Source organism: Barbus barbus (assembly GCF_936440315.1).
Source record: "Barbus barbus genome assembly, chromosome: 46".
Taxonomy (NCBI): domain Eukaryota; kingdom Metazoa; phylum Chordata; class Actinopteri; order Cypriniformes; family Cyprinidae; genus Barbus; species Barbus barbus.
The window spans coordinates 15,245,807-15,259,705 of record NC_136724.1 but is presented as its reverse complement, the minus strand read 5'-3'; the positions used below and the strand labels follow the sequence as shown (position 1 = coordinate 15,259,705).

The 13,899-nt window shown below is 39.8% G+C and overlaps 1 protein-coding gene across 2 annotated transcripts in view; it reads left to right on the top strand.

Moving 5' to 3' along the window:
* Positions 1–13,899, top strand: part of LOC306865050 (zinc finger C2HC domain-containing protein 1A) — a 36,352-nt gene that overhangs the window by 14,389 nt on the left and 8,064 nt on the right. For both annotated transcript variants that reach the window (XM_079409400.1, XM_079409401.1), the window contains one exon: positions 10,859–10,967. In XM_079409400.1, the coding sequence (XP_079265526.1) occupies positions 10,859–10,967 (109 nt within the window). The remainder of the gene's footprint in view (positions 1–10,858; positions 10,968–13,899) is intronic.

Here is a 13,899-nt window from a genome sequence, read left to right as displayed (position 1 = left end):
ACTGGAGTGCCAGCATTGTTCTTTATGAGTTGTAATAATGGTTCGTGATCACGACTTGCATTTTCTAGACCGGAATGTTCTTTGTATGTCATCCACAGACGTTCAGCGTATGTTTCAAACGGCTCATTGCTTCCCTGTTTAATTTCTAGTATCCTGCTCCAATCCGCGCTCGTTGGTCCTCTCAGGTCTAGCAGCGCCAGTTTTAATCTTTCATATATAGCCTCATCAGATTCATTATGATTCATTATTATTCGCTTGACTACGTCTCCAGATTTCATTTGAGGGGTTAATTTTGATCGGAGTTCTTCCGGAATGGTTAATAGTGCGATTTGCCATATGTCCCTAGTTTCTAATTTGTACACTGTGGCTTGTAACATCAGTGCTTCCCAGTAGGGTTGGAATGGCCCTCTTTTGGGTATCATTCCCACTATCTGTTTATGTCTTGAACACTCTTCACATTTTAATGGGCGGCTAATCGTGGTTATTTCATCATTCGCGTTTGTCATGGTTTTGAGTACAGCAACTCTAGCTGACGTGGAGGGCTTTTCGCTGGGTTTAAGGTTAGCTCTTGTTATAATCGGACTTCGCTGACTTCGTTCATGTCTCTGAACGGGAGCTCGGTTACGAGTTTCTCTCCATGTTTTACTCTCTAATGTGGCTACATCATCATCGTCACTATCGCTGTTTTTATTAGGATCAAAAGTTTCATCCAGTGCTGCTTGCTTAACTGCAGCCACTGGAAATCCGACATTGTCGCAACATTCTTCAAGAGCCGATATATAATTATTGCCGGTTTGGAGTTTCGTCTGAAGCGCATCTATTTTTCTCGCCATGTTTTCACTTTTTCTTGCCCAACCTTGTCTTTCGTATGTAAACGCCTCGACCTGTGCTCTAAGCTTTTGCAATTCATCCGAACGTGCTTTCTCGATTTCTCTGATACTCGCTATTGTGCGCTTATTTTCAGCTAATGTTTCTAGGTCGTTCTTCTGAAGTAAGTAGACGATGGCAGCTGTTGTTTTTTTTATCTTTTGATTTAGATGTCAATTTTTCTCCTTCGGCCAAAAACCAGGATATGATTTCTTTGTTTTTCCATTTAATGTTCAATCCTTTACCACTTAAATGAAGAAGGATATTTTTTATATGCACAGCGTGAATTTCCATGATCTCCTGATCTGCACAGCCGCTGTACTGTCCCTGAAAAGCCATGTTTCCCAGCTAATTCTCCTCCCACCGGATTTCTACGGTCTCCGGTCTAACAATGGGTATGTCAACCCGTTCTAAAAATGTGTCTATATGTGAGATGCAAAAAGCTTTCCCTCAACACTCCTAAAAAATAAAATGAAGGAACTTACCGCAGCAGTTGCAGACAGGGAAGAAGAAGCTCAAACCTCATGTCCTCCGTCAGTGAGAATCAAATCGAAATTTGCGCTGGAAAGACGTCACTCGCCTAAGTAGGGAGATCACGGAGGCTGGTCACCACTGTAAGGTCCACACATTTGGCCCAAAGAAGGTATCCAATGGTGGTTGAAGGTTTCCTGCGTGTTTGGTCTTTTCAATGCACAAAGTTCTTTAATTTAAATTAAACTCTAATCTGACTCCATTTTATTATTTAATCTGACTCCATTTTATTATGACCTGGTATTTCGGTTGAAATGCAAATTGATTGTTTGTCTATTCCTAATTAGTATTCTTCTGATATTTGATTATTCTAGTTAACTCTTGACTTTATATTTACTCGTTCATTCGGTTGCTCATGTTGCTAACAAGGATACAACGTAATCTACTAGAGTCAATAATTACAGAGTAAAACAGAATAAGGTCAAATGTAACAATTTATTATCAGTCAGGTAAATACTGTATGTGTTATGTCAATTACATAGCCAATTCAAAGAGATCAAATCATATCAATACAAAACATTGAATTCTCAAAGATAAATCTACGAGTAAAGGATGCATACCTGACTCTATAGAAATACATAGTGTGAAGTATTGAGACACACCACACTACGGGCTTCTGGCTACAGAATCGCCCCGATCCTTTTACAAAATTTCCTTAAGTACCCTGACCAAGATAAACATCCCCCGAAATGGAGACAGGAACTAACAATTGGAATTTGCTTTGATCAAGTCGAGTTAACACCTTTTGGGACAGAAGGTAATTTGCATGAAAGGTACTGGGAACTGACCCACCCTCTACAGTGTGCAATACATCTCTAAACTCTTAGGATCTGTTTTACCTTTTAGTTTACTTCTTGTAAGAATGAGACCATTGTACCAGACGCCCTGAGACAATTCAAATGATACCAAACATGACTGTAAATATCACTTGCATTCATGTAGAACATTATATTCTACTATCGACCATTCTGAGTGAGCTGAGTGAAGGGAAGGATGGGTGAGGGGAAGGAAGGGGATGAAAAGGAACTGATGCATATGTGAGAGAGGCATTTTCCCACATTTTCTCTCAGTGGGATGTGGAGACAGATGTCTGTATGTTAATGCACTTTGTGTGTGTTGTCCATCTCAGAAGTTCAAAATGTCTGAGGTTCTGTAATTCTTACAAGTGACAGTGACAAGTGCTGCATTTTACCCAAAGCTAAACAATTTATCAACTCTCAACTACAAAAAAATAACAGAGCAAACGAACTTGTAAAATGATGGCAGTGCAACAAAATTCAGTGTGGCAAAAAGAACACAGAACATTTTACGCACCATTTACACGTGGTAGGGAGCAGGTGTACATTTCTTTCGTACCAACTAACATTTTGAAAATACGAACACTTATGAATCCAAAAATCTACGTCAGAACAGCTTTACGAACGATTTACACATATTCGTTCCGCTCGTGTTTCATGAATGAAGCCCATTGTGTGGAAAGGGGGTTTGCCATCTTGACTGCTGTTCAGTACATATAACCCCCCCTTGTATGGAGGACTTTGAAGTCGTTAGAGGACCTTGAAGTAAAAGGAACAACAGAAAACTTTAAGAGTAAACATTGAAAAATGTTTGACAGGAAGCCCAGTGTTTCCCCTACAATGTATTAAGCAGCGGCGCAGCGCCGCCGCTAGATTTTCACATGATCAGTAATATCACTACATTCACGTCATTCACTTACATACCTAAAAACACAAACATGGCGACCGGCGGCGCTGCTAATGCGATGGCTCTGAATCCACTTGTTGACAAGAAAGGAGGAAAGAGCCACAAATGGAGATTATTTTTGATTAGGCTAATGTCACGTTGCCATAAGGGGCCGTTCACATTCACGTTCATATGCAAATATTTCAAATGTGGGCGCGCGGAAAGCGACGCGGCACTCTCGTTTTGTGCTCCTCTGTTCATGGTTGCATAGCAACGACAGACGCCACGGGAGAGCGAGCAAGCGCTTGTGGAAAGGAGAAAGCGAACTGCGAAATTGGTACCGAGAACCGTGAATTTTCACTGGTATTGAAAATACCATTAATTTTTCAGATGGGTGAAATCCTGTGGCATACCAATCTCCAGTGTGAACTGTGAGCGTGACGTTTCCACACTGAATAGGGTGATTTTAATCAGATCCTTTATTCATTCATTAAGACATATTGACGTGATTTCTGTATACCTACAGCTCCAGGCACACTGAAATCTCTTCATGCAGATACCTGGTACATACCTTTTTTCACAAAAAAATAACCCAACATCCGATCAATAAAAACTCACCTGATATAACACCCTACATGATATGAATCTTCTATGAAAAGCCCAGAAAAATTAAGTGCTCACAGATTGGGTGTGGCCCTTGCCATTAGGATAAAATTTTCAATAAATTGTAAATCTTTTTCTGGGTTGTGCCGTTTCATTTTTCCACTATCTATTTCTACCTTACAGCTGAAAATTAACACAAAAGAAAAACATGAATAATCCTGTCCTAATCTTGTTTGTGACCAGTTCAAGGTACGTGCTGCAATAATCATGCCTTCTGTTGATGGTATGTCAAGTTTGTATGTCTGAAAATGTGCATTTTTATCCACAAAACTTGCCAGAAGTCATGGTTTAAGGGGTTATTAAAAAAAAAAATCTTCCGGGGGTGCATGCCCTCGGACCCCCCGCGAGCGGCTTGGTAACAACCTCCGGCACGTAACAGCACCGCTGCTGGAAAAATTTATAGGGGAAACACTGAAGCCTATTTCTTTGAATGTCTGGATTGACATTATTTGGTTTTGCTCTGTCCAAGCTATAAGCTAAGTACAACTGTATTATTTGCATAGTTCCTTTCTTTACCCAATAATAAAAAATAAAAAAACGCTTTGCCCATATGCTTGGTTCCAAGAATGGTAAGATTTTGTCTGCTGACTGCCACATTATCAGGAGCGGAGCTCATTTAGATCTTAAGTAAAATTGGTATTACTATACTGGCTAATCAATGGGCTAGTCATATTGTATGACATCCATTATCCACCTGGTTACACTTTTGGATGGTGTAGTTTGAAGGGATGTATGTTAATCAGCAGTGAGGTTGTGAATTTGTCTCTGGAGGACTGTACCACAGTACCAATCAAACTATCCTTCTCTTTAGAAGGGTACCCCTATAAGGAAGATTGGAAGGCTGACAACAAATTTGACAACACTGGCTGTGATCGGCAATATTTGCAATATACTTTAGGTGGCAAGTACCAGTGACCTGGTTAGGCTGAGGCAACCTGGTGTCTGTCAGTCTAGCTGTGCTCCTCTGATTTATAATCTTTGAGCATGTGGCAGATCTCTGCTAAATCCTTATCATCCTTCCTTTCAATCCCTCTGGATGTCCTCCTACTCGGACTACCCCGTTTACAGACATTGGCAGACTGGTCTCTTCCTTTTCTCTTGTCTTTCCCTCCTGTCCTTACACTGCTTACTCTTCCTAGCAGGGACATTTTTTCTGCCTGAGGAGGAAGACTTTCTCTGCCATGGTGGTCTCAGGGAGGTATGACAAGGCGAAATTTACATCTTTGAGGTCCAACTCAGTGTTGTTTCCTGGGGTCTCAGAAATAAACACCTCATTGTCCTGTGCTAGTTGTCTAAGAAGAGACCACTTTTGCTAGATGGTAGCCTGCTAAGAAGCTTGGGAAGGGAGCGGACAGTTTTTGAGTGTCAGGTAGAATTCCATGGTGATGATTGGGGTCAGTGTTCACGGTTAGGGCGCTGTGACATCACTATTTCTCTGAGAACGCTTTCTCTGTTCAAAGCTGTACAACAGGAGGGTCCCTTACTGCTGAACCAAAGGAGTGGGGCTGCACAATTTGTGGTTCAGGCTGCTGGTGGGGGAGATGCCCAACTCTATCTAATTTACTTATCCTGTCTTTATGCTCTTTCTTGTTGCCTTTTCAGCTCAGGAATTTCAAACAATGCTGACTTTAACTCTGCTTCAATCCTCATCTCGCTAGAGCTTAGAGATTTTAACTTCTTTGTTTGTACTAGCAGGTCGTTTTGAGTATGGGCCAACTCTCTTTGCAGAGTGGCATTGTCTGTGTCCTGGTTCTCCATTAGCACAATCATACTTAAATGCTCCTTCTTGAGCTGTTCAAGTTAATTTGCTGTGCACAGACTGTCATTTTGAACATTTTGAACTCCCGCTTCCTGGTTGCTGATTTCACATTGAAGGCCTTTAGCTTCTGCTGACAATCTAACTGTTCCTGCCCTCAACTGCTCCTTGTCCCTACGCAAATCAGCCAGTTTCTTTTTTGAGTTCATGAAACTTCCAATTTCTAATTCATGTAATTTTATAAAGGTACGAGAATACTTTTTTGCACAAAGAAAACAAAAATAATGACTTATTGGGAAACCTTAGTGGAAACCTATACTGTGGATTGGCAAATCACGCTTCTCCGTTTGGAACTCTGATGGCCAGTCTAGGTTTGGCGGATGCCAGGGGAATGTTACCGCTGGTCATTATTGTGCCAGTTGTAAAGTTGGCTGAAGGAGGGATAATAGTATGGAGCTGTTTTCCAGGGCTTGGCCTAGGCCCCTTGCTTCCAGTGAAGCAAAACATTTTGGATAGAGATGCACCGATCGACCGGTCCAGGACCGGAATTAGCCAGTTTTCTGCATGACCGGACCGGTGATCGGCCGATCAGTCTGCCGATTCCGAGCCGCTCTGTTTTGACGTCACACTTACGGCGATTGATAATGTATTTATGTCATGCCAGATGAGGCTTGTGCAGCCTGAGTGAGTGTGTGAGAGAGACTCGTGCAGAAAGCAAAACAAATTAGTGCAACAGCACATGCAGAAACTTATAGATGCATACTGCGGTAGCTCAAAAAGAAATGTATGGTTTAGGTACGCAACGTTGCACAACCAAAATGTTTCAACACAATTGCAATGTTATTTTATACATTAGTAGTTCAATAAACGAGGTTAAAATTAAGTGACTTGCATTTGAGACACAATATTGACTGTTTCTGCTCAGTTTCGCTGATGAAAATAGTTTCAGTCAAAGCCACAGCAGAACTGTTTTGTATATCCAAGCAACACAGTGGGGTTTCTGAATGAATCCACATTTTTGAACGAATCAAGTGATTCAATGATTCTGTGCTTCCAAAGTTGTGGGAACAGTTTGGGGAAGAACCTTTTCTATTCCAGCATGACTGTGTCCCAGTACACAATACAAGGTCTATAAAGACTTGTTTTGAATGAGATACTCGCACAGAGCCTTGACATAAAACCCCAATAACACCTTTGGGATCAACTGGAATAGAGCCAGGCCTTCTCATCTAATATCAGTGCCTGACCTAAAAATGATCTACTAGATGAATGGGCAAAAAACCCCACAGAAATACTCCAAAGTCTTGTGGAAAGCCATTCCAGAAGAGTGGAAGCTGTTGCGAAGAGGGGAATGCAATGTTATTATTAAAGTGTGTGTGAGATGTGCCAATTTGTTTGTCCATATAATATATACAGTGGGGGACAAAATGATTTGGTCCCCTGCTGATTTTGTACGTTTGCCCACTGACAAGAAATGATCAGTCTATCATTTGAACAGTGAGAGACAGAATAACAACAACAAAAAAATCCAGAAAAACACATTTCAAAGAAGTTATAAATTGATTTGCATTTTAATGAGTGAAATAAGTATTTGACCCCTTCGCAAAACATGAATGAATTATGGATAGTTGGCTACCAGGTTTGCACACATCTCAGGAGGGGTGTGCAAACCTGGTAGCCAACTACAAGAGATATCTGACCTCTGTGATTGCCAACAAGGGGTTTGCCACCAAGTACTAAGTCATGTCATGTCATGTCACAGCCATATCACCCTGCAGCCAAAGACTGGTTGCCCACTGAAGCTAAGCAGGGTTGAGCCTGGTCAGTACCTGGATGGGAGACCTCTGGTGAAAACTAGGTTGCTGTTGGAAGAGGTGTTAGTGAGGCCAGCAGGGGGTGCTCACCCTGTGGTCTGTGTGGGTCCTAACGCCCCGGTATAGTGACGGGGACACTATACTGTCAAAAAGCACCGTCTTTCGGATGAGATTAAACCGAGGTCCTGACTCTCTGTGGTCATTAAAAATCCCATGGCACTTCTCGTAAAGAGTAGCGGTGTAACCCCGGTGTCCTGGCCAAATTCCCTCTACTGGCCTTTGTATATCATGGCCGCCTAATAATCCCCATACACTTGATTGGCTCATTGATTCTCTCTCCTCTCCACCTGTAGCTGGTGTGTGGTGAGCGCACTGGCGCCGTTGTGCTGTGGCTGCCGTCGCATCATCCAAGTGGATGCTGCACACTGGTGGTGGTTGAGGAAAGTGATTGTAAAGCGCTTTGGGTGTACAGCAATACACAATAAAGTGCTAGGCAACTTGAACCTTCAGCTTCCTCCACAGATTTTCTATGGGATTAAGGTCTGGAGACTGGATAGGCTACTCCAGGACCTTAATGTGCTTCTTCTTGAACCACTCCTTTGATGCCTTGGCCATGTGTTTTGGGTCATTGTCATGCTGGAATACCCATCCATGACCCATTTTCAATGCCCTGACTGGCTTCAATGCCCTGGCCCTGACGGTACATGGCCCCATCCATCGTCCGTGGGTGGTGATGGCGCAGTGGATAAGACGCATGCCTTTGGTGTGAGAGACCTGGGTTCGAATCCACTGTGAGACACCAATGTGTCCCTGAGCAAGACACTTAACCCCTAGTTGCTCCAGAGGCGTGTGACCTCTGACATATATAGCAATTGTAAGTCGCTTTGGATAAAAGCGTCAGCTAAATGAATAAATGTAAATGTAAATGTCCCTTTGATGCGGTGCAGTTGTCCTGTCCCCTTAGCAGAAAAACACCCCAAAGTATAATGTTTGTTAGTATGTTACCAATTGTGTTACCAGTTGTTTTCTTGGTGACTATGGTCCCAGCTTCCTTGAGATCATTGACAAGATCCTCCCGTGTAGTTCTGGGCTGATTCCTCACCATTCTCAAGATCGTTGAAACTCCACAAGGTGAGATCTTGCATGAAGCCCCAGTCCGAGGGAGATTGACAGTTATTTTGTGTTTCTTCTATTTGCGAATAATCTCACCAACTGTTGTTACCTTCTCACCATGCTGCTTGGCGATGGTCTTGTAGCCCATTCCAGCCTTGTGTAGGTCTACAATTTTGTCCCTGACATCCTTGGACAGCTCTTTGGTCTTGCTATGGTGGAGAGTTTGGAATCTGATTGATTGATGGCTTCTGTGGACAGGTTGTCTTCTATACAGGTAACAAACTGAGATTAGGAGCACTCCCTTGAAGAGAGTGTTCCTAATCTCAGCTCCTTACCTGTATAAAAGACACCTTGCTGATTGATAGATCAAATGTGACCCTGGACCACAAAACCAGTCTTAAGTCGCTGGGGTATATTTGTAGCAATAGCCAAAAATACAATTTATGGGTCAAAAATTATCCATTTTTCTTTTATGCCAAAAATCATTAGGATATTAAGTAAAGATAATGTTCCATGAAGATATTTTGTAAATTTCCTCCTGTAAATATATCAAAACTTTTTTGATTAGTAATATGCATTGCTAAGAACTTCATTTGGACAACTTTAAAAGCGATGTTCTCAATATTTAGATTTGATTTTTTTTTTGCACCCTCAGATTCCAGATTTTCAAATAGTTGTATCTCGGCCAAATATTGTCCTATCCCAACAAACCATACATCAATGGAAAGCTTATTTATTCTTATAAATCTCAATTTTGAAAATTTGACACTTAAGACTGGTTTTGTGGTCTAGGGTCACAATGTAATTCACTTCCTGCCCACGTACTGGGCTGCTGTGAAGAGAGTGAAGCCTGTTATTTAGCAGATACATGTGTGGTCCGATAGGTGTAAAGAGTAACTAAGGGACTGCTTCGATGAGACTAATTGGAACATTTTTTTTCAGTCATGTCAGGACGCCGACGAACTCACAGATACCGTTACGTCACATATGAAATTGTGTGAAGATTTTGTCTCTGAAACCAAAACTGTGAGAATTTTCTCTAATAACAAGCCTTGGGTATCTATACAGCTGAAGATGTGTCTTAATGAAAGGAATATTGGAAATATTATGGGAAAGGAATATTACAAGGTTATTTAAATTTCTCTTGGATAAATGTACAGTGCCAAAACTATGGAAATACTACAGTGTATTAAAACAGTGAATGAATTAAAACAGTGCAGGTGTTGCTAAAGCTAGATGTGATACAGTAGTGATAGTCTTTTCAACTAGCTAGCTACCAACCTCACTTATTAACTAATATTTTATTTGGCCGTGACAATGCAGCGCTTCAACATAGTTTTAGAAAATGATGCAGTTCTTCAGCAGTCCTTCCGGAATTTGCCACTGACTCTTATGTAGCTAGATGGTTTATGTGAGGTATAATTCATTTTGGTTATGTTAAATGGGCCATCTTTGATCTGATTAATCTATTGCATGTTCCAAAGCAAAAGTTCTAAGGCATATTTATTGTGGCCATGTATTAAGAATACATTTGCTCATTTTAATGCTCAAGTTCCCCCTCGGCGGGTCCCAAATCAGCCCATGGCCATATGCACATGAATACCCTGCATACGCTACGCCAAAGACTATAGAAATACAAAGATGGTTCACTCCTATACTTATGAATGGGAGAAACTGCAACGCGCAATATGGCAGGATAGTCTCTCCTTCTAAATGAAAGAGCCAGTCGTTGATTGGTAAAGGTAATGCGTCACTGCAGCAGTGATTAGAAACATTGGTTCCCATAGAACCCGGAGGCTAGAGCAGCCGAAAAAGAAGGTCTAGCCTGAAAAATAAGCTTTTTAAACATTATTTGAGCATAAGAAACAACAATCATGGGGCAGTTTATTTCAGATTTTGTTGCTGATTTGAAATATGTAATTTAATCACGAGTTCAGCGAGCAGTTTTTGAGATTTCAGGATTCCCCCATTCATTTAGATAGGACTTGGTCCTGTTTGAGCTGCCCGGACACATTGCAAATATGTTGGCCGAGTGAACGGACTTTCCTTGAAAGGGACTTTGGCCACGCTCCTACCCATCAGCCAATTATTGTGGGCATAGTTAGTAAGCTTGTTGACATAATCCATAGAAACGAGGTCTGCCTCTTCTCTTATGTTAAGTTTGCTCCCCATTCTTAGTAAGAGGGGGTCTCAGCAGCTTTGTGAATAGGTTTTAAGAGGAAACTGTTACCTAAGAATCTTTACTGCTATTTAGGAGAATGCTTGATTGGTACTAAAGAGTATGCGTGTATGTGGTGATCTAAATGTTGCTCTGCAGATTGTTTAGAAACTGATACTTCATGTTGCCTTAATTTTATTTCGTTCATTTGCACCATTTGTTTATACTGCCTTGCGTGGATTGATATAAACTTTGCATTTTCTATGTCTGCAGTATAAACCTCCTCAACCAAAGAAGGTAATCTCTCCTGCTGTATCCACGGTGTCCACCATGTCTTCTCGTCTGCCTCAGCGCTCAGCCTATGGGCAGGGTGCTGGCACAGGTATGGACTCGTTTTAATCAATTATTTCCCTCTTTAATTAATAATTTCCTTCTTGTTATTTCATCAAGAATCACTTTTGTGAAGCTGGACACAAGCAGAGCTATTAAATCTGCGGGATTACTCCTGTGTTTGGCCACTTTAGTGAGCAAAAAAGATCAGTATGGGATGATATTAGACTCAAAATGATTGACAGATGCACGCTAGTGTTGTCACGATACTGGAATTTCTAACTTCGATACGATACCTTGAAAAATATCGATATTCGATACCATTTTCGATACCACGGAGAAAATAAATGCCACAATATTAAGGGGGTAATTTTTTTAATTTAAAGATAAATGTAACAAGTCGAGAACATGCGGTATATTTTACATGAACAAAAAAATGTCTTGAGGTACTGCATTTGTTGATTTATTTATTAATCTTTTATTAATCTTAGTTAAATGTTAATTAAAACTAACGTTTACTAATACATGTACTAATTAAAATCCAAAGTTCTATTTGTTGATATTCTCATTTGCTTCATAACCAAAATATTTCCAGATATAGGGCCCTATGAAATCCGTTTTATTTTTCCCCAAATTCCGTTTTATTTTTTTCTACATTCAATTTTTTCCATTTTAATTTTTCTGGATTCCGTTTGAATTTTTCTGGACTCTTTTTGTTTTAATGGTCAAATTAAATGCTATTAATCTAAAAGCATGTCTAATTCATTAAAATCATAAAAATTATACAATTTAACATTTAATTTATTAAAAGTGTAACAAAAATGACACGTTTAGGGCCGTATGAAATGTTTTATTTTTTTCTCACCTTATGTTTTATTGTTACCAAATTCTGTGTTTTAGCATGTCTATTATTTGAATGCATACAAACTATTTTTATTTATTCTTACAGTAGCGTTATGAAATGTGTTTTCCCCCTCAGAAATTCTGTGTTGTGTATTTAAATTTTACTGGATATCAGATGAAGGCATAAAACAATTTTAATTAATTTATATTTTAATTAATGAAAATTAAACATTTACATTTTTGGCAAATGAAGGGGATTTACTATTAAAATTAAAATATTTTTGTGATTTATTTATTTTTAAAAAATTAACAGCAATAGTAAGTAGTAGTATTATGTACATTCTACTAAATAGTAATATAGCCTATTTCTGGCACACGGTCTTTAATAGGCTAAGTTAAACCGAACTTTTATTTTGACGGGTTGCCGTGAATACCTTTTAAAGTTCTGTGTGTGTATGATATGAAGCTAGTTTTACTCAAATTAAATGGTAAAATGCTCGTAAAGTGCCTTTCAGATCAGTTCTGGAGATATTGTTGATGTATTTATGTCCTCATTGAGACGGCAGACGCTGAAATCACCGCGAGCGCCACATTAGTAAACAAAACCGCACGTGCAGCACATTCACACAGAGACGCGCAGAACATGCAGGATTCATATTTAAATCGACTTTTGCAGCTTAATATTTACAGATACTAGTCCATATCGCGATTTGATTTAAGTGTAATGACCTACTTTTGATTAATTCATCCAAACTTTGACAAATTCCGTGACATTCCGCGTTAAACTGTAAAGTTTTTATGACTGGATTCCGTGCGCGTTCTCTGCATCGCGGAGATCATAGATCCCTACAGATAGCGCTGCTGCTGTGTTCTTTAACAACCAGAGCAGTCATCTTTCTATTCACTTCACTTTTGCTATTTAACCAGAGCGAAGGAGACGAGTGCGGTCACGTGTGGTGCTTGTCCACGCGCCTTTGGAGAGAAGTGAAAGTGACAGCTCGGCTAGTATCGGTGTATCGATACTTCGGGAAATTAATATTGGTACCGTTCAGATATTTCAGTATCGATATTTGTCGAAATATCGATATTTTTGACAACACTAATGCACGCACAATTATCCATGTACTGCATAAATTTTATGCATGTATCTTACTAACCACAAACAAATGTCTTTCGATTCGAGTCTGTGGAATTCGGGATTAAATGATTGTGCAGCGATTTGAACAAATACAGACATGTTTGCAAATAAAAATGTTCTGATCTGCTTTAATATATCAGAAATTGCTCGTGCAACAAGGAATCCGTGCATTTGTGGATCAGGTGACATGCGTCCATTTATTGGCATCTTGTTCCAGTTAATCTTGTTTGGTTCATTTGGATTTTGAGACATCATTTTCGCAGATTGCAGCATTTCACGACACACACAACTACCAATGAACAAGGCCCAGTGCAATTCATTCAATTCATGTACATACACACGATTTGAAAAATGTGCAGCATTTTGTTGAAATAGAGACACTTTTTTTTTCTTCCCCATTTTAGATTTATTTAAATAACAATCAAAAACATACATTCACATATCAACACAGCTAACAACACATCATGCATACAGACATTGTGCTTTTACATTGTGTACATATAAACAAAGAAAAGAGAGAGAAAGTAACATCAGTAAATCACAAGCAAAACCTGACGGCATCAGCATCAATTTGTCCACCTACAGTTATACTTGGTTTTGGAGATCATTTATGAAAGGACACCATATGTCAGTGAACTTAGACCCGGAGCCCTTTAAATTAAGTCTTATTTTTTCCAAACTCATTGTAATTGTAACACATCTCTGGCCCACTGTTTAAAAGAAGGGGGAAATGGCTGTTTCAAATTAATTAAAATCAAGCGCCTTGCCAAAAGAGAAGTAAAGGCAATGCAGTCCAATTCACTTTTTGACAAAGTATTATTTTCACATACAATACCAAAAATGGCAGTTAAAGGATTTGCACAAACATCTTTACAAAATATTCTAGAATAAGATCAAATATGTGACCAAAAAACAGACAGACATAGCCAAAACATATGGGCTAATGTAGCAGGGGACTACTTACATCTTGTACAGATGGGGTCAACAGAGGGATACATCTTTG